The following is a 27,316-nucleotide window of genomic DNA, read 5'->3' as shown; positions in this document are numbered from 1 at the left end:
GAATGCTAACCTCAGTCACACTGGATAAAACTCAGATGAAAAGCAGGCATTTGCATTTTAGCAATGAGAAAAGCAAATCTTATCAGAGACCTTTTCCCATGTGGAGCTGATTCCTTTGAATCTGTTAAGAATTCTTCCCAAAATTAGAAACAAACCTATACTTTTAGCTACATGTTTGTACAGTGGTTTGATTATTAAATCTTGTCTTAATTAGGCAAAATGAAGACCAGAAAACTTCAAAGTCCAAAGCTGATCTTTATATGTTAACCTCTCTCAGCTTGGGTGTTTAGATGACTCAAGCAGGTCGCCAGTTGGCTTTTCTCCAAGTATGTATTCCATATGTTTAATCAAGTTGGCATATGCACGTTGGGTATTCTCCAGATTTTGAAAATATTTTACCTGCCCTCAGTTGTCTAAGGCGACAGAGAGGAAGCTTATTAAAGAAAATATCAAACCCGTGTCCTATCCTGAAATATTCACAATAGAATGCTTAAGAAGTGAATGGCTAGTGTTCACCTGCTTCCATGAGGTGACAAGGATATTTATTTCACATTGGGTCAGATTCATAACTTACATGCCCAAAGCTAACATGTTTCTGTATAATATATTGCTACATACTTGATTTAACCATTTAGAATGCCCATTAGTAAGAAATCACCACAGAAATTTTGTCATTTTTCCCCATTTCTATGGATGAACCTTTATGAAACCCGTTCAAACTGGAGCGATGGTCCTTACTCTTGAGATACTTATGGCAGGAAATACAGGCACACAAGAAGATGTCGACATACAAATGACATATTTAAATATGTCTTCTTTTATTTCCTTTTTATCATTCTTTTTTGAGGAATTTAGAGAAACAAAAAATGAAGTGGGAACAAGAAAATATAAGTAGGATTATTTCTAAACCTGTATCAGATTAAATATGATGGGCTTCCTGGTATAAAATTTGTAGTAATGTGTTTGAATTACTAATAATCTTCAGAAGAATTAGAAACAAAGCTATAGTTTTAGGGGCATAGCTGATGCAATGATTGACTTATTAAATTTGAAAGAGTTTTTCATATCTTGCTATTATTTTAATGTGTTTATAAAATATTCATGTTCAGTGTAACTACATAATGTAACTGTTATTAATCATATAAAATAATTTACCTACCTGTTGCCTTATACTTTAATATCATATTTGGGATATTTGTGAGATAGTTGTGTGTTCTAAGATTATTTGCCTCTTATAGTTACGGTGTAAGTGTTCAAGGGCTTAGCAGAAATATCCCTGGAATGGGCTTGTATAGTATTTATACTGTTATATCTGCCAGTAAATAATGGGGAAAGTCAGAAAGGAGAGTGCTGGGCTGGAGAGGAAACCCTGTCAGAATGATTTATCTCTGCTCAAGAGTTTGAATATTCTGTTTTTCACTGAAACTGTTTTGAGAAGTTTAATCATAAGGAAATCAGGGCTTACAACATTTGATCTTTTGTTTCCTGAGACATTTCACAAATCAGAAATGCATTAAACAAGTTCTATTGCTAATATATGGTATTAACATTTTTGTGCAATGATGTCATTGCACATTCATTTATATCATTTTTCCCCAATACCATGGAAGAACCTTTTCAAAAAATCAAGAGTTTCTTTATACCGGCACCAAGGGAAGACTGATGCTTTTGCCAGTATACCTTGCTTTTCTCATTGGAGGAAAAAAGAGTTTCTAAAGTAGAACTTCCCTCAAATACAAAATATCAAACAAAAAGTAATAAGGTATTGGTAATTTTCTCTTGGGCCCATTTCAAGTTTAAATGTTACCACAGGATTTTTTTTCTGGTGAAATAAAACTGTGATTGATTAAAACAGAATACATTAACAGTTGTTTAGACATATTGATGATTTTAAAGAAGTATTCTAAGCACTGCCTAAAAAATAAAAGGGCACATCTCTAGTCACTCCACTATTTGAATGATATATAGAAATTTTTCAAAATCTCTTTAGGCATTTTTGTTGTGAGGTAATTTGACATAGATCTCTGCCATGCCCCATCCCCTTGACAACATTATTCTTTATTTCTCTGTTATAGTATTAATAGAATTGTGCTGATTCATGCCTAGCAGTTTCTATTTTAACTAGAATATTAATATCTTTATTAATATCTGTTTTTCATATTCATTCCATTAAATCCATAAGAGCAGAAATTTTAAGAAAATTTGTACTTTGTTTAGTACTTACTTTAATGAATTATTAATCTATGTATGGATGCATTAAACAAATCATTAAATACTGTGCGCAGACACAGTTTTAAGCACTAAGAAAACAACCTTCAGTGTCCTCATGGAGCTTATAGGATGGGGAGCAGGAAGTGAATTATTCAAATAAACAGTAATACAGGCCAGGTGCAGTGGCTCGCGTCTGTAATCCCAGTTAACTCTGGGAGGCCAAGGTGGGTGGATAAGCTGAGGTGGGGAGTTCAAGACTAGCCTGACCAACATGGAGAAACCCCCTCTCTACTAAAAATACAGAAAATTAGCCGGGTGTGGTGGTGCATGCCTGTAATCTCAGTTACTCGGGAGGCTGAGGCAAGAGAATCTCTTGAACCTGGGAGGCAGAGGTTGCAGTGAGACGAGATCCTGCCATGGTGCTCCAAACCTGGGCCACAGGAGTGAAACTCCATCTCAAAAAAAAAAAAAAACAGTAATACAGTGTGTTAAGTATTAGGAAAGGAGACATCTTTAAGGAAATAAAACTTGAGTTAATTACTTCTCTGGATTATCTTGTTCTTATTATATCTCACTCCCTTTCTTTTTCTTTCTTGCTTGCTCGCTTGTTCTCTTGCTTTCTTCCTTTCTTTCTCTTTCTTTCTTATATGCTCTGTGACAAATACCTTGTGCATTCCTATGACTGGCTATCAGCCAACACTTTTTTAAAAACTTACATAAATCATGAGATGATATCTTATATATGCCAAGGTTCGGTCTAGATATAAGTATTTATTATATATTTATTACTGTGATACTTAGGCATTTTGACGTGAGTGCTATTTTATCATAATAAAAATATATCTAAGACAAGACCAGCAAATGTGAGGTCAAGCAGATGTCCTGTGTTGCCCTTATTAAAACAGGTAGATGTTATGTTCTGACAAGCAAGGCATGAATATAATTATGCTCAAATGCTGGATCTGAGCAAATGGGGAGCTTTCATTAGCTTTTGGAAGAGAATCTGTTTATTTGAGTAGTATCTGTTTTATTCCTTTTTTGACATAATTTTCTAACATGAATGTTATATATTCTCTGAAATCCTCTTGATTTATACCCATTCCCTGTCCCCAACCATCCATCCACAGTAACCTAAGAGAGTATATTCTTTCATGCTTGTGGTCACATACAAACATAGCATGCATGCCTGTGTGTGTATTAATGTGTTGCCTTGTAAAGTGTCCCTGAAGGCAGTTATAATGTAGAACTATTTTGTGCACTGTTGAAAAAAGTATATATTTTGAGAAAGAGATTAATTAGAAGAACAATTCTTTACACGTGTGTATATTCCAAAGGTTTACATTGTTTTAAAGTTATACTTCATATTCTCAAACAGATACTTTATATTAGCTATATTCTAATGTAATTCTATCCGTGGCTTACTTGTAAGCAAATTAAATGTTAAATATAATTACACAAGGGCCATTTACCCACTTCTGACTTTTTGCTGCACCTATTTCTTCTAGTGTACCTCTTCCTCCCCTTATTGTAGGCACTGTGCATCTTTTCAGGACCTTCTCCATAGATACCTTAGGGTAGGGTCATTTAAAAACTGTCAGCTCACTTTTACATGGAGGATCTACTATAAGCTGGACTCCATACCAGAATTCTTACGTCTATCATCCCTTCAACCTTAACAACTCACTCTTTTTTAGTTCAAGAAAATTAATTTTACAGGGCTGAAGTAGATTGAGCAAGGTGGCAGGGCTAGTGCAGAGCTGAAATCCTGACATAGGTTGTATGACACAAAAGCCTGTCCTTAATCATTTGTGCTTATGATTACAGTCTTATTTTATGACCAAGCAGGAAACCGGCTTTTCCTAATTTTATTTTTGTCTAAAAGTAGGAAATTCACAATTAAAAACAAGGCAAACAAACATTAAAAAATATAGGGTGATCTTTTTTTTCCTTTTGCACCGGTTTAGATTTGCCACGATGAAGAAATCCCCTTTCCCAGCCCTGCCTCCCAACTTTCCACACATTGACCTCCTTCAGGTTACTCACTTGGCAGTCTTTGCATGTGGACCTGACAGTGAGACATTCAGATATCCTGTTGGATTATAAGGCTTTCCAAACAGTGCAGAGTGAATGCAGTACAGAGCCAACTACAGCCAGGCCACATTTCATTCCTTTCTCGCATGTTGTCACATTGCCATTGTTTTAGATTGGACAAACATCTTCTCACAGAAGTTCTGGGCAAGCCTGAAGCTGAAAGTTACTGACTTCATCAGGTTCAACTGAAATGCAAATGTTGGCATCTCATCTATGGGTGGTTGGAAAATGCCTTGTTTTACGTTTTGAAAAATGAATGAGTAGAAACTGGAACTGGGCTTTCATTTAGGAAAGTAGGCATTACTGTTGTCAGGTTTAATTTCTCTCCATCCATTTGACAGCTTGTTTCCATGCAGGGTCTTTTAATAACCAATTTAGGATTACATTTTTCCCATTACATGGATAGTATGTCCAAAAACTTTAGCAAGCATTGAAAGGCAGTCTTAATTTTATAACAGTAAAAAGCCTCCTAGATTATTTATGTATCTATAGAGGTTTATAAAAGAAACTTTGACTTTACCCTTAAATCGATGTTATTCTGAGATAATTGGCCCAATATAAATAGATTCTTTTAAATACGTAGTGGTCTCCAAAAAAAATCCACTTATACAATACCAGCTTATATCATCACAAGGAATTCACATAGATGTATTTCACTATATAATTACAAGTTGATGGTTTCTAATATACAGAAAGTGGCTTGTTGCTTTATTATTAGATGTGATGAAATCCTGTGTTTGGAAAAGAAACAAAATGACCATTTCAGTGGATTAATGTGCAGCATTCATAAACATTCCCAGTGCTGCTTTCATAACTTGGAGACCAAGGGAAGGGACCTAGACCTTTCCTTTTCACTCTGCACTGTTAATCTAGTCAGAGACGCTTTTATTGAATGAGAAAAACAATAGTTGGACATGACTACGAGGTAGGAAAATGGGGGGAAGAAAAATATCTGGGGAATTAAACCACGTGAATTGTTTGATTGATGTTGATTCCAGGCAGTTCAAAGGGAAAGGGAAGCTAAATAATTTGGTTGTTTCCCAACCTTGACAAGTAGTTTCATGTGACAGAATGAAAAAATTAGGTCTTGCTAAGGAATTTTTAATATAGTTAAGTGATTTGTAGACATGAAAACTGCCAGTGGGTAGCAGTCTTTCTTTTTTTTTTTTTTTTTTTTTGGCATATTTTGGTGGCTTGTAAGTTCCTGGTTTTAGTTCTTTTTTCCTGTATCTTTCAGCTCTTCCTCTAACTACTTATGAAATCTGAGGAACTACAGTGACCCTGAAATGTCATCTGGTCTATAGTATTCCTATTCCTGCAGGCAGAATTGCATCCAGAGCTATTCTCTCATGTCCTAAATCTACTGCTGCTCTCTTGCTATTAACCTAGTTGTATCAGCTAGCAGTATGAACTCCTACAACAGTCTCCGGTCATGGAATAATTGATGATGTTCCACAAAGACTTATCTATTAACAACCATTACACTTCATTCTGGAAATGAAAATAAAGAAGGCATGTTCTTTCTCTTGAGTGGCTCAAAGACCTGTAAACAGATCATTATAATCAAATATGATTCTATCAAATGCATAGCTCACACGAATTGCAAAATCTATCATCTTGATAGATTTTTCAAGAGAAGTTTCTGAGGTCTTGCACAATTATTTGTTTTGCAATATTGGTCAAGATATTCAACCTTTTTGTTTAATAATTCCATAAACAGCAAATTTTTGAGGTTTGCAGTGAGGATTACATGAGAGAACATATCTGAAAGTGCTTTGTAAACATGATAAGCACCACTAAAATCTTATACAGTATTTATATTCTTCCAAATCTTAGCTATTGTGGAGAGTGCTGTGACAAACACAGGAGTGCAGATATCTCTTTGATATACTGATTTCCTTTCTTTTAGGTATATGCCTAGCAGTAGGATTGCTGGATCATATGGTAGCTCTATTTTTAGTTTCTTGAGGAACCTCCAGACTGTTCTCCATAGTGGCTGTACTAATTTACATTCCCACCAACAGTGTACGAGGGTTCCCCTTTCTCCACGTGCTCACCTGCATTCATTACGGTCCATCTTTTGGATAAAAGCATTTTAACTGGGGTGAGATGATGTCCCATTGTAATTTTGATTTTCATTTCTCTGATGGTTAATGATGTTCAACATTTTTTCATATAGTGTTGGCCATTTGTATGTCTTTTGAGAAGTGTCCATTCATCTTTTGTCCATTTTAAAATCAGATTATTAGATTTTTTTCCTGTTGTTTGAGTTCCATATATATCCTGGTTATTAATCTCTTGTCGGAGGGATAATGTGCAAATATTTTCTCCCATCCAGTGGGTTTTAGCTTCATTTTGCTGGTTGTTTCCTTTGTTGGTCACTGTGTTTAATTGGGTTTGCCCTGCTTTCCAGTTTACCAAAGTAAGGAATTGATCAATGGGGGAAAGGGCGATGTTTATGAGTTGGGAGAGAGTGATTCATTGGTTTGAGATTTTGTCTATTTTGAGACCCATTCCCAAACCATCCATGATTAGCAAAGAAAATAAGGATGCCTTTCCACACTGTGCCTCTATTTTCTACTCTTAAAGAGAAAAGGAGGAAAACTTGGGCAGAAAGTATACTGTCACCAGAAGGCTCCTAAAGATTATCAGGGAAAGAATCCTATTAGGTAATATTTTAAAGGACAGAAAATTATGCAGTGCTATAAAAGAAGGGAAAACTGCTTATTTGTGTCCTAGTTAAGAACACTGCCCCAACCCCCGCCAATAAATCTTGGTTAAGAATTCCACACTCTTGCTGAGGATTGTATGTTTTGAAAATTCAGTCTTCCTCTTTCTACTTTTGCCTCCCTAAATCCAGTCTTCCATAGCAGCCAGAATGATCATTTCTAAATGCAGACCAAATCATGTTATGGTTAAAACACCCTACTTGCTCCCTCTTGTTTGTAGGATAAAATCCAAACACTTTTACATGGCCTACAAGCCTGTCATGATCTGATTCTTGCCTCCTCCCCTTGCCTTCATCATCTCCTCCCTTCCCTCTCTCTCTAGGCTGCAGCCGCACTGGCCCCCTCTCTTATCTTTGGGGAATCTCCTTCCACCTCCAGGAGTTGCGCCAGCCACTGTTTTGTGTGGAAGGCTCAACCTCCGCGTCTTCTCATGGTTCGATTGTGTTTTGGGGTCTGTCTCAGCTCAAACCTTACCTGTTGAGAGGGGTCTTTATTGCCCATCCAAACAAGAGTAAACACAAACACCCACCTGTTCACCCCTTCTTTCATCATTCCCTATCACTTCAAGTTTCATTTTTCAGTTGCTAATTTTCTGCCTCCCCTACTGTGTGCTGGGATCTTGCTTGATTGACCTTTCTTTTCCTAAGGCCTGGCATATAGTAAACGCTCAATAAAAAATTATTGGAAGAATGAAAAAATGGGTGGGCAATGTTCTCAAACTAGTTGGAACAAACCTTCAGTTTCCTTCCCAGAAGGGAAGACTTATTGAAGTTACTGAACTATTAGGAAGTTTTGAGAACCAGAGGGGAAAAAAAAATTTAATTGCAGGCATTGTTTTGGGCAATCATTTAGAGTTAAAAAAATGAAGCAGCATTTATTAAAAATTCACTTGATGCTTAGATTAATTTTGAACGTCTTTAATATTGCTAAGAAATGGCATTTTTCAGTTTAGACTTCAATTTGTGTGAATAATGAACCAATATTTAGAAAATCTTTCTTCTCTTATTATTTAATTTTGGTTCATCTGATTACTTCCCTAAAATGCACAGAAGCAAAGTGACATGGAGTATTATTTTGGCTTGAGGTTGGAGTTCTACTCCAAGTAGACCTCTCAATTTGAAAGCCCTCCAAGCTCTGCATGTTGTTTTTGAGAACAGTTGGTCCATACCTAATCTATTTGTGAATTGAAACAGAATTTTATCATTATTTTTAAATCTAGTTTCCTTGGAGCTTAAGGGAAAGGTTTTATTTTTCAAAGGAAGAATATTACATTTATTTAAAAGGAAAAAAAAAAGCAAAACAACAACAACTTCTGCTATTGCCATTCCCCAAGTACAATCTGTCTTAAAATCTGAGGCAAAATAAGAAAGTGATGAGTTGCATTGAAGGTCACTTTGCATAGTTTAATAATCATATTCAAACACTTGTATTTAATGGTATGTTGACAATGTCAGAAAATCAGATGTCTATGAGGAACAGATTTATTCTTACATGATCCTGTTCTTAGTTGATATTTTGTGTCTGAAGATATTTGTTGGGATGCAAAGGATTTCTGTGGGAAACATTAAAATTATAGAATTTAAGCATATTTTATTTAAAAGTACATATGCTTATAATGACTTATAGACTTGTATCAAGTTATATAATTTACACAGAGGTGAACTTAAAGTGCTAACATGTAAACATTAGTGACAGTCTTTAATTATTATTTAATGAATTTTTCATCATGTGCCAATAGAATATATGATGTAAACATGGAATGTGAGATTCTGAAATTAAGGAGTTTGCTATAATTATGACCTGAGCAGGGATTGATAAGAATTGAAGTTTAGTTGTAATCCTTGAAGACGTTCGAAATTTGGATAAATTGCAATGGTATCTGGCACACAGAACAACATCTGTTTGAATATATATGTGTGTGTGTGTTACAAACTCAGAATGGTCATAGGCTGCCCGTGGCATGCTTAGTGTTTGGCCCAATTGCTGTACAGTAGCACAGAGAATAGAGAGACAGCCTGACAGATGAGTACGAGCACAGACAAAAGGCAAAGGAGAAGCTGTGCAGCTGCCCTCTTCTTCATCTCTGCTGGGTTCCCCACCGAAGTAACTCACCTGGTGTCAGACGAGTGGCACACGGTGTGTTTTACAGATGAGGCCTCAGCAGAGATTCACACAGGCTTGCACACTTATCTGTCCCACAGATGTTTCGTCTTCTGTTTTCTAGCCAGCAAGGCAACAGCTCGACTTTGCTAGGGGATCACCTCCAGATGTTCAACCAAAGAGAGACCCTGCCACCCCACTGAGAGTAAGCAGACATCTCCTCACTACATCTGGGGCCACTCAGTGACAGTACAAATTAGAAAAGGGTTAGCCCATACCAGCTTTGCAGTGGTCATATTTGTAGTTGAGAAACACATAGAAAACAAGAAATTCCAAATACTCATTTTCCTAGTAAATAGTCGGAAAGTTACAAATAGCACCAAATAACTTTTATAGGAAATAATTCAAATCTGGCAGGCAAGAATTTCTCTGTGACTTTTGTTTGTAAATTTTCCTTGCTGAAGTTAATTGAAAATGTTTCCACTGTGACAAATTTGACTGTTTAAACAAAAACAGCCTTAGTCAGATACCTAAAATAAGAAGTGTAGATTAACTCCCTTTCTGCATTTATATTTTGCAACACTGGCACCGGATGTCCCATTTGTCTTTTTTGTATTTTGTGAATCTTTACAAAGAGCATATTTTATTCCAGAGAAGATGAAAGAGAGGTAGTTATTGCTCCTTTAGACATTGACTTTATTTTGTAACGTAGGAGAAAAAGTGTCAAAGCATTGTTACTAAGCATTAATAATTTTTTCAGAAACTTATGAAGCTCCAACTAGGTGTTATGCAATGTATTAGGTACTGGGATATAAAATGATGAAAAACATAAAGCTCATGCCCTATGAGATTTATATTATAGTCTGGGAGATAACTATATTGTAAACAAAGATAGCAATATGATGCCAGACAACAATAAGGACTCTAAAGAAAATATATGAATGAGATAATAACAGAGGTAGAATATGATAAGAAGGAGCCAGTCAGGCATGTAAAGATTTGAGGGAGTAGAGAGAGCACAGCATAGACTCAGGCCTTGTGGGCGAACAAACTCTGCATGTTTTTATTCACGGGGCAGCCAGAGGCCAGGGTAGCTGAAGCATGTGAAAAAGAGAGAACAAGATCCCAACTAAGGTCAGAGAAGTCGGTGGTGCCAGGTTGTCGAAAGTCGATGGACCATAGTAAGAGGTTTGAATTTTATTATAAGCATAATGGGAAGTCAGCGGGGGATTCTAAGCAGAGAATTAATGTTACCTAAATTATATTTAAAAAATAATTATTAGAGCCACTGTAAGAGATTGTACTGTTGAGGGCCAAGAGGGCAATCAGGGAGCCCAGAGTAGGGCGTTTGGGTAGTTTAGGGTGAAAATGATGGTATTTAGGAGCACAGTGGTAGCAGCAGAAATGGAGAAACATGTCAAGATAAAGCCTTTATTTTTGGAGGTTGAATTGCCAAGGCTTGCTCACAAATTAAATGAAAAAGATGAGTGACAGAGAAACAAGGATAAATCCCAAATATTTGGCTCATGCAGTTGGGTAAAGCTGTTTACTCAAATGAGAAAGATTGGGTGATCAATACAATTGGGTTAGATGGGAATAAAGGTTATTTTTGAGGTATTTAATGTTTATGATGTCTATTAGATATTCTAGATCTAAGAAAAGAAGTTAAGTAAGCAGCTAACTATGCAAGTTTGGAGCTCAGGGGAGAGATTGGAATTGCTCCTATTAATCCAGTTGTCATCAGAATATATAGCTATTTCAGAGCAAAATGTGGAGTAGAATGGTATAAAAAGTTCTAGGTTTCTACTCTTTTTTTTAAATCAAATTCATATCTCACAATCTTAGAGATGACTTGCCTTTTTTTGGGCATGAGATTCCTTATTTAAAAAATAAGAGTTTTTAAGAATGTTATTAAAAGATTTTCAAGTCCAGCATTTATATCTATACGTTTTCTACTCAGAAGTTACTGTTTTATGTCAAGAAACATTTCTTTTACAAACCATGAAGGAATTCTGCTCTTGGAAAAAGATCTTTTTACCGTTTGTTCTTCTTGCCAAGTGATCACAATGTTATTTATTCTGGCTTTTTTCTTCCCCATGTTTCCTTTGGTACATCAGAAGTGTAGATGAAGCCAAAGAAACTGACCGGAACAAATAGAATTATTTCTGTATTGCATATCAAAAATTGTTATATATACTGTCATATGCATATCTGTGTCAGTGAGGTTGTAAATACTGACCAGATTTGATTAATGGACTGAACAATGTGATTTCTGGGTACTTCAGTGACTTCACAGGTCAGATTTCAGAAGGTCTTCTGTTAAAATGTACATATAATACGTTCCATGGAAACTCAGGGGTTTGTTAATATTAGAGATTTTCTTTAACTTGCTAACTATGAGAAATTATATTCTAGTAAATTAACACTCAGTTTCTCTGGTCTTTGGCTGCAATGGTAATACCAGTCTCTTATTTTCAAAAATGCTATGATTTTTGTCTTATTTCCCTTTCTAAGATGTTTCACCTTTGCTGCCACCTCTTAATATCATATTTAAATGGCCACTGGATTTGGCATCATTGCAGTCATTATTGACCTTAACAAGAGATTTTGGTTAAATGGTGTAGAGGAAAGCCTAGTTGGCTGGATTCTAAAGAGAAGGGGAAAAGAGAAATGAAGACAGTGAAGAGCGATAACTCAAGGAATTTTATTGTGAAGGGAGGTATGTAATGGTGTGGGTGGGGGAGGAGGTCAAGGAAAGTTTTATTTAAGATGGATGATGTTGCTGAAAGAGTACTAGTGAGAGCATTCCAGCAGAGAGGGGATCTGTGTGATGGAGGACACAGTGGATAATTGCAGGAGTGGAAGGGATCCAGAGTGTAAGCCAAGGGGTTGACTGAGATAGGAGTGCAGACATTTCATTCATTGCAACAGCAGGAGGGGTGGATGGGATTGCTTAATAAATGTGCTGGTAGCAGGAGGCTGAGTTTCTCTTCTGTTGCTTCCATTTTCTCAATGAAATGAGAAGCAAAGGTATCAGCAGGGAGTGAGGAAAAGGGGAGAATGTTAGAGATTTGAAGGGAGAGGAGGTAGTATGAGACAGTGAAAGTAAATTAACTAGAAAAGTGGAATAGGGTTGCTAGGCAGGACTGAGACCCCATTGGAGGGTGTAGTCATGAATTTGGAGAACACTCAGCATGATCATAATTTGTTTATTTGTTTCCTAGCTCATTCATTTGCTTGGGTTTGGCAGAGATTTAGTATTGACCAAGGTTAGAAGTCTTATTTGTCCAGTAAAACCCATATTGAAAGGGGCAGGAGCACTGATGGTAATATAAAGGAGTGGTTTTCAATGAAGTATGGAACCTAGTCCAGAAAGGAGGGAAGTGAGCAAATGAAGGGGACAATATGTAGTGAGAATGTAGCTTGGAAAACCCACTAGAATGAGGAATGGTTGGAGTCAAGACTATTCTGAGAAAGAGCCAGAAGAAAGGAATGATGTTTGAAATTGAGATTTAGAGGAATGCAGGGTTACTGATAAAGATAGGTCTCAGGTAAGGTCATAATGTTGGGGAATGAGGTCAAGTGGAGGACAAGACCATTGGAGGTTAGGAGGTTGAGACACTGAGAGGCCATGTTGTGGCCAGGGATTAGGAAGGAGAAGAATCACAACAGAAGAGTCTTTTTACTTGGTGGGTGATATTTGTGGCTTCCTCTTAGTTATTGAATAGTTCCTGTAATGTCAGACATCCAGAAGCTAGCTAGGTTCAAATTCGCGCCCCCCCTCCCCTCACTCCCCAGTAAGCAGGGACTTCCGACATAGCATTTCCTGGACACTGGCTCTCTGGCTAATCTTTCATCCGGTACTCAGTTCCTATTCCATGGCCACACATCCCGTATAGTTCTTCTGCTATCCTCAAGAGGCCCTTATTGGCAGGATCTTCTGAACACCTCTCTGGGTATCTACTTGAATCCTTAGTGTCATTGGTCCACTAGCTCTACTGAGCAGTTTCCCAGTAACTTTTCAGCTGTGCTGTGTTAGTGAGAAGGAGAGTTTCTACAGCTCAGTGAGCATTTGTCCAGTCTTCTTACAGTTGGTTTCTCTGATGGGCTCCTGCAGCCTCCTTCACCTGGCTTGTATCTTTTCTCAGATAAATCACTTCTTCCCACAAGCTCCCCTCACCTGCTCTTATTTGTAGTCTGAGGTATGAGTAAGGGTTGCAGCACTGACTGATAGTCTCTCTCCCTCTCTCTCTCTGAATAATGAGTGGATGTTTGTTACCCAGTGTCCTTATTCCTGGCATCCCAGCCAAAACTAGGAATTTTTCTTTAATATCTTGCTTGTTTCTATGCTGTTGCATATTCTTTCTTAAACAGCCAATTAAATGGGATCCTACAACTTCGTAGTCAAAATTTAGGACTATTATATTGTCTCTTGTCTCCAGAATCTCAGTAGTGTCCAAAGTAGTATGTATTAAAGATAAGAAGAGCTGATTAGTATTCAGAATTGGGACAAAAGTCCTGCAAATAGTTTCCTAAAATATACTTAAAGTCATTTAAACCGTGACTAAATGAATGTCCTCCTTCTCCTGACTGCCCAGTAACAATGGATGTTAGACGGTAGGCACAAAAGAAATTCATATTCAAATTTCTTCATTGTGATATGAGTTTTGATTGGTATATGTTTTCTTAACTTGATCATGTCTGACTTACTTTGATGATATTTAGGTCTTATATGTGTTTTTCCTAAGTTATATTTTATTTCTCTAGATTCTTACTCTTCACCCAAATATATTACAAATTGTATCATCTACTTTAACATTATCTTTCAGCATGTTCCTCTGGTTCTCAAACTCCACTAGCCTTTTGGTGACTTAGATGCACTGGTCTCCTTTTCCAGTCCAAAGTCCCCACAGACTCTGCCTTGTACCAGAAATGCTCTCCACTCTTATTTCCACCCCTGCTTCCCACCCCTCACACATGTAACTTACTCCTTTCCATACTTCATCCTTTGTGTCTAAACCTAAACATAACACTTCCTCAGCTTAACTCCCTTAACAATCCTGATTTCCACTGCTATGCCAAGCAGTATGTGCTCTTATAACACCTTGTGTTTCTTTCTTCAAAGCATTTTGTCATACTTGAAAATAGGAATAAGTATTTGAAGCTTTCTAAGACATTCACTAAAAGCTCCATGAGGGCAGAGCAGTGGCTATTTTTCTAATGCTTAGCATGGTGTCTTGAACATAGTTGGCACTCAGTAAATATTTGTTGAACAAATGAATGAAAATTCCTAATAAATCTACCTGCAGTGAAATTGAAGGACTTTGTTAGTGTGTTCAGGGCCATTTGAGGTTGTGTGGACTGCAGGAAAGTCTATAAGCCTAAAGAGGCTGAGGTGTCCATCTAAGTCTGAGTACTTAAGTATTCACATTCTAAAACATGTATTTTGTAATTATGTGTGAGTGGGAGGTAAGCATGAATTTGACAAAGAAAAATCTGCATTCATGTTTATGGTGGTAGTATTATAAGTGTGCTGCTAGTTGCAATAATTGGCATGTTGCTTACATAGGCACTGACTTAGCAGAAAACTAACAACTCTTGAAAACACAGTTCAAGGTCTACAGATGATTTGGTCCACAGGGCCACTGTGAAAACAAATGGCCAGTGTGAGACGAAATAATCTTGAGACTTTTTCCCCATTTATTGAGCTTTCATGTTATGGTATTTTGCTATTGTTTAAGTTAGGCATATTGTCAATTATCTTTTAAAATCATTAAGCAGTTAATTCATTGACTTCTGAAAACTAAGTTCAATCTAATTTATAAAATAAATAAAATGTCTAAATAATGATTTTCAAATTAAAAAATAATTTCCTGATTCTTTTCTAATATTTAATTTCCATTTGAGTCTGTTCATAAAACATCTTATCGTTAATTTTTTTAAAATCATATACCTTTTTAAAGTTCAGAATATCAAAATAAATATTTCTAGTTCTTACAAATATATATAAGAAGATGCTTTTTCATTTGACTATCGTTTCTCTGTATGGGTACAAGAAAATTAGACAAAGACTATTAGCATTTGTGTTCTGACTTTCATAGCATTTAACATTCATTGAAAGATGATATTGACAACATTTTTTATCACCCCCTTTATCTTTTGAGAAAAGTATTATTCCCAGGTTCAACTTTCAAAACCTGTCCTTTTGAAAGTTTCAGGGTTTCCATGGATAGTTTATTTACTTTTTTCTACACCGTGTTCTAACTGCATTAAAGAATGATCCATTAAAAAGAAAAAACAATCCAACACTTAAAGACCTTATTCACTGCCTACTAGACCCATACAATATGGAATAATGGGACTACTTTAGATTTAGTATTACTGAGGAAACTTGTTGCCTACAAGTTCATTCTGAAATTTATGTTCAATGATTAGAAATCACAGAGTATGAGTTATTAGAAATCAAAGTGTAATTTGCTTCTCTGTTACCATGAAGAACTACTGAATTTTGAACCCCTGAACACTCTCTTCTAGCTGCTTTCGAAATCTATTGAACAACTGAAGCAACCAGGCAGTCACCTTGAGGAAGCGGAGGAAGAGCTTCAGGGGGACCAGGCGATGCAGGAAGACAGAGCGCCCTCTAGTGGCAACAGCACTAGGAGCGACAGCAGTGCTTGTGTGGATGACACACTGGGACAAGTTGGGGCTGTGAAGGTCAAGGAGGAACCAGTGGACAGTGATGAAGATGCTCAGATCCAGGAAATGGAATCTGGGGAGCAGGCTGCTTTTATGCAACAGGTAATAGGCAAAGATTTAGCTCCAGGATTTGTAATTAAAGTCATTATCTGAACATGAAATGCATTGCAGGTTTGGTAAATGGATATGATTTCCTATCAGTTTATATTTCTCTATGGTTTGAGTTCAGTGTTTAAGGATTCTAACTAATGCAGATATATGTATATATCTATATAGAGGTCTTTCTATATACTGATCTCTATATAGATAGCAAGGTTTCATTGAAAATCCACTGGTAAGGAAATACCTGTTATACTAAAATTATGATACATAATATCTGAGCAGTTAATAGGCTTTAAATTTATCCCAAAGCCTGCTACACCAGTTACTTCTAAGGAAAACAAATTCACTGTTATTTTGAGTTTATGTGTTGAGATCAGTGACTGCTGGATAGTCTCCCAGTCTGATCAATGAAGCATTCGATTAGTTTTTTATTTTTTTGCAACATCTAGAATTTAATTTTCACATCACTGTACATAATGTATCATACTATAGTCTTGAACACTGTTAAAGGTAGTCTGCCCCTTCCTTCCTCTCTCTTTTTTTAGTTAGGTAGAAATGTTCTGGTCACCATGCCAGTAGTCCTAGGTTATTGTGTAGATTGCAATTGAACCTATTAGGAATACAGGTGGTTTTAAATATATAGATGCAAATTGCAGCACTACTTTAAATATTAGATTATGTCTCACATAGCACTGCTCATTTTACTTTTATTTTGTGTAATTTGATGACACTGTCTATCAAAAAAGAGCAAATGAAGCAGATGCAAATGTTGGTGAAAAGTAATGTGCAGCATTATGGTCCAATCAGATACAATATTGTATCTACAATTGCAAAAAACACAGTAACAGGATGAATATTATCTGATATCAAGTCAAAATCAGTTTGAAAAGAAGAAGGTGTATCATATTTTATATTGTCACTAAAATCTCTTAAGTATAATTCCATAATGACATGGGCATATACCATAACATTCTGGCAAATAACAATTAGAAAAGATAGGTTTAACAAAAGAATTTACTTGTACATAATGCACCTTCAGGAGGACTATGTCCTTTGATGCTATAAAATACAAACAACTTTGAAGGCAACAGAAGACACTGTTTATTCAAGTCAGTTCTTTGTCAGGTTCCTGCTGTTCTCCTACAGAAAAGTGATTCTGTGAGGCTGAACAGGAAATGCCTTGTGGAAACAGGAAGTCCAAGTGATTCATGTACTGAGGAATGTAGGAAAAAAAATCTGAGGATAGTGCTTTACTCTTTCTGTTTTTAAAGGGCACTCTATGAATTGATTTATTGTCTAAGAAAATAACACCGCAAGTAGGGAAATTGTTACGGAAGCTTTTCACTGGAACATTTCCTTCATATTCCCTTTTGATATGTTTACCTTGTTTTATAGGTTTACTTTTGTTAAGCTAGTTAAAGGTTCGTTGTATTAAGACCCCTTTAATATGGATAATCCAAATTGACCTAGAATCTTTGTGAGGTTTTTTCTATTAAAATATTTATATTTCTAAATCCGAGGTATTTCAAGGTGTAGTATCCTATTTCAAAGGAGATATAGCAGTTTTGCCAAATGTAGACATTGTTCAACTGTATGTTATTGGCACGTGTTGTTTACATTTTGCTGTGACATTTAAAAATATTTCTTTAAAAAATGTTACTGCTAAAGATACATTATCCTTTTTTAAAAAGTCTCCATTCAAATTAAATTAACATAACTAGAAGTTAGAAAGTTTAAAACTTTTCCATATAATGAAAGTCCTTCTGATAATTTGACAAATAGCTATAATAGGAACACTCCCTATCACCAACATATTTTGGTTAGTATATTCCTTCATATTAAAATGACTTTTTGTCAGTTGTTTTGCATTAAAAATATGGCATGCCTAAGATAAAATTGTATATTTTTTCCATCTCATAAATATTCATTTTCTTCAAAGTCTTTTTTCAATCTCATAAAAAAGGGATAGTGCATCTTTTAAAATACATTTTATTTGGGGAGGAACATGTGGCTGAGCAGACTTTTGTATAATATTACTTCAAAGATATGTAATCACAAACAAAAAAACTATTTTTTATAATGTCATTTGAGAGAGTTTCATCAGTACAGTTGGTGGACGTTAATTGTTTGAATTTGATAGTCTTTGAATTTAATCAAGAAACTACCTGGAACCAGTGAAACGGAAAGCTGGACTTAAATAATCTTAGAATTAATTGATAAATGTCTCTTTTAAAATCTACTGTATTTATTATAATTTACACCCTTGAAGGTGATCTCTTGTTTTGTGTTGTAAATATATTGTTTGTATGTTTCCCCTTCTTGCCTTCTGTTATAAGTCTCTTCCTTTCTCAAATAAAGTTTTTTTTAAAAGATCCCCTTTCATACACTTGGCTTTGTGTAAACTTGCCGTATTTAATCGAAGTTGAAGCTTGCACACTAGATCTCATATATCAAAATACATTGCCAGTCTTTGTTGAAACAAGAAAATAAAGACATTTTGAGCAGTTACATCTAATACCATTAAAAACAACAAATTCAGCAATAATGACTTTCAACTATTTACATCCAAAATTGTCAAATAGCTAACACATGTAAAATTTGTTTCATTTTCCTTTTGCCAGTGTAAACTTTTTCATGATATGTTATCATGTTTGGTATTTAAATTAAAATGTCAACTTCTAAATATAAAACTTTATCTAAATAGATGTCAGTTCCTAACTTTGCTCAACTTAAAAAATTATTTTTAAAAAGCTTAACATAATCCCTTGAACATAACAAGCACTCAATAAATATTAAAATGAATAATATTCCAAGTGTTGTAATAATTATGTCTATTACAGTGAGATCTTGAAATACAAGTAGAAAGTGACAGCACATAAATTTAAAGAGAAAATAGTAATTAAATGATCTCCCCTTATATCGTAACAATTATTATAATACCAGTGTGAGGAATAGGAGCCTGATTCAAGTAAAGGCAACTCTGCCATACTCTAAGTCACATCAGTATTGCATTAGAATATCAAGAAATCTGGAGCTATAATTATTGACTGTTACAGAATGGATTATCATTTTATAGTGCCATAAATTTGAGAATACAATCAGAATTCTGGAAATACCATTATTGCTAATTATAATTTCCTGAAATTTGCCTTTGAACTGTAAAATTACAGGACTAACTTGGTACCAGAGATCCTAAAATATGAGTTAGAGAAATCAATTAAAAAATGGTTTTACAGTGTATATCTGATTTCTGAAGTGTTATATAGGGTGACTGTTTTAATACAAAGCATCAATCCAGCATTAGAAAACTTTTCATTAGAAAAAATAGTTATTGCCAAGTCTTGAAATAAATAATCATTAGATTTTTTTTCTTCTGGAAGTAAAAATTCACCTTCTCGTTGGTGAAGGTGGTTGATGAAGTGTAGACTGCTACTTTTCATAGATCTGAGAAAGATAGTCTTTTAGAAATTGTTATATATTGTTTTATGCTCCTTTTTTTCAAAGGATGTTGAAAAGGAATTCAGACACTAAACCTTTTGTTGAAACCTAGTACTTAACAGATATATAGAGAGTATTGATTTTAATTTGGCGTTCCGTTGTGTTTTTTTCAATAATTGAAGTATACAATTTTGAATCGCTGTAATGTGTATAAATTGTGGGTGTGTGATTGAAGGTTTACAATGATAAATAATTTGAGGTCTCCAGTTGTAACTGATTATATCAGGAACTTGGAGATACAAAAGAAAGAGTCTGAGACTATTATTCGCTTTATTATTGATCATTGCTTCATCTCCATTTTAAGAAGAAAATACTGAAGGCAATCAAAGAATTTGGGCAAACACAAACGATACTGGGAATGTGACTTTTCAGTCATGCCAACAACATATCTATGTAGGCTTAAAAATGTTTATATTCTTGTTACATCTAATTTTATAATAACATCTTTGAGGCTATAAACTGTGTTTAGGCAATGCAACTTTTGGGGATCATTTTGATTTAGAAAAAGATATTTTAATTTAGAAAAATATGTTTACTTTTATCTATTACAAACACATAGTGCGCAAGCACTTCATATCTATTAGCTCGTTTGGTCCTCACAATAACCTGATGAAGGAGGTATTATTATCATCCCACTGCAGAGATGAGAGCACTGCAACAGAGAAATTAAAGTCGAGGTCACTGATTTAGGAGGTCTAGCTTTAATTTGAACCCAGGCACTTAGGCACCAGAGTCCCTCTTCTCAGCCTTTACCATTGTGCTGTGTTGGTGCAACGATTCTTTGTATCTGCCCGATATGCTTACTTCTGTCCAATTTTTTAAATTGTTTCTCTCTCTCTCATTAGCATTTACCAAACTGTCTTGATCAATAATCTTTTTTAATAGCTTCTATAAATTATGAGATTAGTGATTAGTACTCTTTTTTTTTCTAATTCTAATGAGGGTTAGGGTTAGATGAGGGTTCTAATCCTGCACGCATTTTGTTCAACCATTTTTAATCATGAAAATCTGTAGACTTCTTTTTTCTGACCATAGCCAGTCCTAGGAGGGACTGAAACAGAGTGGCCACACTTGGTTAACTTTTAGGGGGAAGGAGAAAGGATTTCAGCAGGTTCAGAGCTCTCCTTTACTTCTTACCTTCATTCCCCAGCTAACGCAAAGAAAGTCCGATTTCTAAGCCATCAGGATGCTGCCTTTTACAGACTTTTTAAACCTATCAAGGACACACTTAATAATAATTTTGACTTAAGTAGTCTGTATAAAACGTTGTGGAAGGGAAAAGTAGAGACAGTTGTCACGTTCTAGACCTCCTAAGTGGTATTCTAATAGAAAGATGCATAACAATCCTCTCGAGGGAAACAGGTTCTGACCACACCCCTAGAGGTTATGAGTCTGTTGTTCTGACTGGGAGCTCAGTCATCTACCTTTTTCAAGCCTTTTGAAGAGTCCGATTCAGAAATAATGTTTTGGAGATGGCCAGGTGCCTTACCCACTTCCTGAAATCTGGCCTGATTTTTAATAGCTTTTACCTAAGTTTCTCAGATTCTCTGATTCATAGTTTTCAAAATATATTGTCTCCTATTTTTGTATATTGTTCTCGGCTTCTTCTGCATTTTAACTCAAGTATAGGCGATTCTCACTACATTTACTGGAATTACTCCAATAAGTTTTAGAATATTCATGGTGCTGTGCAGCCATCACTAGTATCTAATTCCAAAACACTTCCATTAACCCCAACTCAAAAAAAATTCTTGTACCAACTAAGCAGTCACTCCCACTCCATGCTCCTTCTTGCCCCTGACAACCACTAATCTGCTTTATATCTCTGTGGATTTGCCTATTGTGGATATTTCATATAAATGAAGTCATGCATTATGTGGCCTTTTGTGCCTGGCTTCTTTCCTTATGCAGAAGATTTTCAGGGTTCATCCACAGCATCAGTACTTCATTCCTTCTTATGGCTGAGTAATATTCCCTTGTATGGCTATACAACATTTTGCTTATTCATTCATCAGTTGAACACACAGTTTTCACTTTTTTGTCTATTATGAATAATGCTGCTGTGGTCATTCGTGTACAAGGCTTTTGTGAGAAGATATATTTTCATTTCTCCTGGGTATATATCTAGGAGTGACATTTCTGGGTAATATGGTAACTGTTTAACTTTTTGAGGAACTGTCAACCTGTTTTCCACATAGCTGAACTATTTTACTTTCCTGCCAGCAATGTATGAGGGTTCCAGTTCCTCCACGTCTTCTCCATTTGTTATTTCCCCTGCTTTGTTGATGGTAGCCATCCTAGTGAGTATGCAGTGCTATCATTGTTGCTTTGATTTCTATTTCATTAATGACTAATTATGTTGAGCATCTTTTTATTTGCTTATTGGCCATTTCTATAACTTCATAGGAGCAACATCTAGTCAAGTCCTTTGCCCATTTTCTAGTTGGCTTGCTTGTCTTTTGTTGAGTTGTAAGTGCTTTTAGATATATTTTGTGTAGTAGACCTTTATCGGGTATATAAGTTGCAAATATTTTCTCCTATTCTGTCAGTTTTCTTTTCATTTTCTTAAGTGTTCTTTGATACACAAAAGTTTTGAATTTTGCTGAAGTCCAGTTTATCTGTTTTTCCTTTTGCTGCCTGTGCTCTTGGTATCATATTTAAAAAACTGTAACCTAATCCAGGGTTATAAAGATTTACACTTACGTTGTCTTGTTAGAGTTTCATTAATATAAATTTAGCACTTAATATTAGGTCTTTGATCCATTTTGTGTCATATACATTGTTTTTTAAATAATATTCTTCATTTAAGTTATTTTTAAAGAGATATGAACTTCATGATTATTGGACTTCATTTTCTCATACATTATCTTCATTTTCCTTATTTATATTAGTTGATGCAAAAGTAATTGCAGTTTTTGCAATTACTAGTTGCAATTACTAGTTGATTTTGGTCTTGCTTTTCTGATATTTCTGTGGCTGACCCTTGTTGCTTTCTAACTTTTGATACTGTTACTGTTTTTCTTCCCAAAATATCACTGAAATGTTACAATCTTGATGTTTATTATTCGTTTTTTTCTGGTGCTCTTTAAAAATTAAATCAATTACTTTTCTTCATGAATATTACTTTTAAAATCCTACCCTGGTCACTCACTCTTACTAATTACAGTTGAATTTTATGTTGAAGCCAGGTGTGGAAGCATGTCTGTAGACCTAGATACCTGGGAGGTTAGGGCAGGAGGGTTGTTGAGCCCAGGAGTTTGAGGCTACACTGAGGTATGATCGTGCCATTGTGCTCTAGCCTGAGTGACAAAACAAGAGCATGTCGTTAAAAAAATTATGTGGAACTAATGTTCTTGTCTTCGCTTTGATCTTCATGCCTCTGTTGACAGAATTTCTGGAGAAAGAACCCTAGATTTGCTCTGTCCAAACTAGTAGCCACATGTACCTATTGAACATTTAAATGTGGCTGGTGAGAATTGAGGTACCACCTAAGTAGAAAATGCACAGCAGATTTCAAAGATATAGTACAAAAAGTTTATTAATATTGCATGTCTATTGATTACATATTGAAATAATATTTTAAATATATATTAAGTCATATAACATCATTAAAATTAATCTTACCTGTTTTACTTTTTGAATGTGGCTATTCGAAAAGAATATATATGGCTTGCATTTGTGACTCACATATTTTTATTTGTATTTATGTTTCTGCTTTAGATCATCTTCATCTCATTTTGTATTTTGTTAATTGATAGATCTCATCACATCAATTTGAAAATAGATGGGCTATAAAACTTGAACAGATGAATATTTGCTCTTGCCGGTATCTTTCTGTTGCTCTTAATTAACATAGAGGCATAAAATGTTAGTGTTAGCAGAGATCTGAGGCATCTTAATGGTTTAAGGGTTTAAAGATCCTTCTCCTTTACCTTAAAGACAACTCAAAGTCTACCAAATGTTTTATTACCATATTAATTGTAGGGAGAATTCACTTACTGCTCCATTCTCATCTCAGTTGGTAAATTCATCCATAATATGTGCTGGTTTTTCCTGCTTTTCCTTTTTGTTGTTGTTGTTGTTGTTAATGAGACCACCATTTAAACAGTGGGATAGATGATCTTGTAGTCATCTTTGATTATCTTCATTCCTTTATCACCTATAGGCAGTTGATCCTCCTGTTTCTGGTTTCAAATCATCATATTTCTTTACTTCACATTTGGCTTTGCTTTCTCCAGCTACTAGTGAACAGTAAAACAAATCCATGCTGCTCTCATTGCAATAGCCCCCTTTTACATCAGTGTAATATTTATACTACTTCAATTAACTTACTGTAAAATACCAATATCATTTTCCCATTTTCTGTGGTACAACCTACAGTAATTTCTTTCTAATATTTCACTTAAATGGTATCAGAGAGCTACAGTCTTCATAATTCAACCTTTATACTCTAACCAGGCACTCACTTCTCCCATATGCCATCTGTGATTTCTCCAGCCCTTCTGAACTCTCCAACTTGAAATCAGTTCCATAGTTTCCCATGTAATTCTTATTTAATCATTACCTGTGTGGCATTATATCTTTTTGCTTTTTGAGGTCAGGGAAAATGTACTCTATTGTGTTCATCAGTGTTCCTAGAGCCACTCAGGGAACCTATGACATGTTCAGCTGAACTTTATTTTAATGGTTTTTGTTTTACATTGTTCTTATTCAGATGTAAATGGTTAAAGGCATTTTCTTCCATACTATGATTTTATTCTCACTTTTGTTTTCGATGTCAAATGTAGAGTCATTCTTTACTTGATGGACTATTTCTTGTCCTCACTGTCCTCCTTAGTAATATATTTTTTAAACTGGCTTTAGTAAAAATAGCTACTATTTTTCATTTTCAGCCAATGGTAAATGATGGAAATATTTTTCTTGATGAATTTATTATTTAACAGTACTCACACCATAGTAATATTTATAATTTATATTTGTATATGAATTATTGACTATGACTTCTAATATCTAGCATACATTTTTAGATAAAAATACAATATCTAGATTAATTTGAATGATCTCTTTATAGTATTAATTTTTCTATTTCCATGTATTCTATAGATAATTTTTTAAAGTGAGAGCTTGGAAAGAAGACAAAATGATTCATATTAATCTTTCTTAGAGAGTGAATCAGCCTCCTCCTTATGCATATTTAAAGAAAACTTACTAAATGTGGAAATTGATGTGTTGTTTTGACTAGGTATGCATCAAACCCTATGTATGCACCAAAAACAGTGGCATTTTGTATTGTCTTTGAGATCTATGCATGGAACTGCCTTGTACAGTAATATTGATTTTATAGTTAGGCTGCAGGAGTTGCAACTCCAACTTCCCCACCTACTAGCAACTCCAACTTCCCCACCTACTAGCAACTCCATGTGAAGTAAATTACCGAATTCTGCCAAGCCTCTTTTTACTTGTTTGTCAAATGTGGTCAGGAATTCTAAATTTTTCTGTTAAGGAGTTGTCAGCTTTAAATGTGTTAACGTGTTTAAATAGTGTAATGAGTACTAGCATAATGGGTACACAGTAAAAATTAGCTATTGTTATGAAAAGTAACATTAATGTATCTTGGAATTTTAGTAACTTTGTTCTCCTTGGTAGGAGCTGACCTTACACTCAATTTCAGTCTTTAATAATGAATAATTTTCTCTTCTGTAAATAAAAAAAAAATTCTAGTACAGTGCTTCCCACCTTTTTCATGTGCTAGCACACATAAAAAATGGCAATATGTATACGGCCCAGGTCACTGCAGGAGGCTGCTCAGCCTCTCCTCCCTGCCCCAAGAGTTGAGAACCGTCTAGGGTTGATTCGGCTGCAGCCCTTTCATGACCTACAGGGAAGTCCTCAGGTTGGAATGTTCTTTGGGAGACCCTGTGAGTACATTACTCCTCTTCTTCCTCTCCACTGCCTTTTCTTCTGTCTCCTCTCACCTCCCATAAAAAGAATCCTGGATTTTTTTCACCAGATTTCAACTAATGATTCATCAATTTCAAAACAACTCTAGGTATGAATGATTAACATGATCATTGTTCCGAGGGATGTATTAAGAATATATGTTGATCGCGGAGGATCTTTGGATAAGCTGTGTCTGTGCCCAGGTCTCCTCTAACTTTAATTCTCACCCTATTATCAGCACCAAAGCCATCAATCAGAAAGCAAAACTCAGAAAATTGGCATTGCCTAGTAGCCTACAGGGGGTTCTCTTGTCATATTTGCATTGGACTCTGCCTTTCTTTCTTATTTTTATTTTTAAAGCCAGTCAAATTTAGCAGTGCGGGGTTGTATATGGACTCTGTCTTTCTTTGGAATCAGCATGAAATAAAGAATGCTAAGATTTTTCTGTCTCTGCTTTTTAACAAATGTTCTGGGAAACTTCCCCCTCCCCCACCTACTATCTCTAGTTAGGTAAATGCTCAAAGAACTTAGAATGGGAAATCTTGCAATGATTTCTTGATCTTAAGTAATTTGACTGCATAATTTTGCATAGTCATTTGTCCTCTCTCTATTACCTTCATTTAACATGGTGAAGAATAAGTCTACTTTACACTATATTTTTAGCATCTTAGATATATTTTGGTCATGAAGATGGTGCTATCAAATCCTTTTTTAAAAAACTTACACTTTATGAATTATAGCACATTTAATGTTTTTCTACTGCAAATTATAAATTATTTGACTTTTGCTTAATTATTTCAATTGTCTGACAAACTCATAAAAATATGCAACTTGGTTCCTTTATTATATTTTCTTTATCACATACAAATCTTAAAATGTATATATTTTATGTCTTTATATGTTTACAGTGGTTAGTTGTATCTCATTATAACCTTTTTCTGGATATGGAAGCAGATAATATTGTCTTCCTTAAAAGGGACTCTCTCAGGGATTAAAAAAATTCTAATTTTTAATATCCTGGTGTTTTTGGCATGCTGTTTAAATTAAAATTTTAAAATGATATTTTTACTTTTGTTTACACACAACTTCCTAAATCTTAGTGATTTTTAATCTACTTTTTGAACTATAATATCCATACAAATGCCACTTGATATATATACATAGAGTTTAATAAACTTTGAGAAATGTATATGCCACTATCTAGATAGAGAATATTTGTGTCATTCCAGAGAATTCCCTCCTGCCCTCTTTATACTCAGGCTCACATCCTCAGTCTCCTCCCAGCCCCAGTCAGCTATTGATCTGTTATTCTGACATTATATATTAGTTTTTATTTTTCTAGAAGTTCATTTAGGTGAATCATATAAAAAAGAGCCTGTGATATTTTCAGTCTGAATTTTTTTTCAATCAGAAAATGCTTCTGAGATCCATCCGTGTATGTACCAGTGATATGGTCCTATTTATTGCTGAATAGTTAGCCACTGTACAGATATGCCACAATTTGTTTATGTATTTGTCTATTGATGGAAATGTAAGTTATTTTCAGGTGTGAGTATGAATGAAACTACCATGAATATCTTATACAAGTTTTTGTAGAAATTTATTTTATTTCGTTTGAGTAATTACTTAGGAGTGAAAATGAGTTGTACACTAAGTATAGGTTTAACTTTATAGGAAGCTGCCAAATTATTTGTAATTAATTATTGTTTGACATTCTCATCAACAATGTATGAGTTTCTATTACTCTGCGTTCTTGTTTACACTTGATATTGTTGGGTTTTTCTAACTGTATGCAGCTAATGACTGCATTATGTGGCTCATTTTTTAAATTGAGGCATGTCTTTTTATTGTTGGTTATCAAATTATATATTTTGGATACAATCTATTTCTACATATGTATGTTAAAAATAATTTCACCTACTTTGTAGTTGGCCTTCCATTTTGAAGAG

At 35.0% G+C, this 27,316-nt stretch overlaps 1 protein-coding gene across 15 annotated transcripts in view; it reads left to right on the top strand.

Moving 5' to 3' along the window:
- HDAC9 (histone deacetylase 9) overlaps positions 1–27,316 on the top strand; it is a 911,013-nt gene that overhangs the window by 565,918 nt on the left and 317,779 nt on the right. For 10 of the 15 annotated variants that reach the window (XM_054496844.2, XM_054496845.2, XM_054496847.2 and 7 more), the window contains one exon: positions 15,666–18,301. In XM_054496844.2, the coding sequence (XP_054352819.1) occupies positions 15,666–15,980 (315 nt within the window). In that variant the 3' untranslated portion in view covers positions 15,981–18,301. Of the gene's footprint in view, positions 1–15,665; positions 18,302–27,316 lie in introns of those variants that run through there. The other 5 variants (XM_054496835.2, XM_063667493.1, XM_063667495.1 and 2 more) reach the window with 1 other exon arrangement.

The sequence above is a fragment of the Pongo pygmaeus genome, chromosome 6 (genome assembly GCF_028885625.2).
Source record: "Pongo pygmaeus isolate AG05252 chromosome 6, NHGRI_mPonPyg2-v2.0_pri, whole genome shotgun sequence".
NCBI classification, from domain to species: Eukaryota; Metazoa; Chordata; class Mammalia; order Primates; family Hominidae; genus Pongo; species Pongo pygmaeus.
Note: the sequence above shows the minus strand (reverse complement) of the source record. Positions and strands in the feature narration are given on the sequence as shown.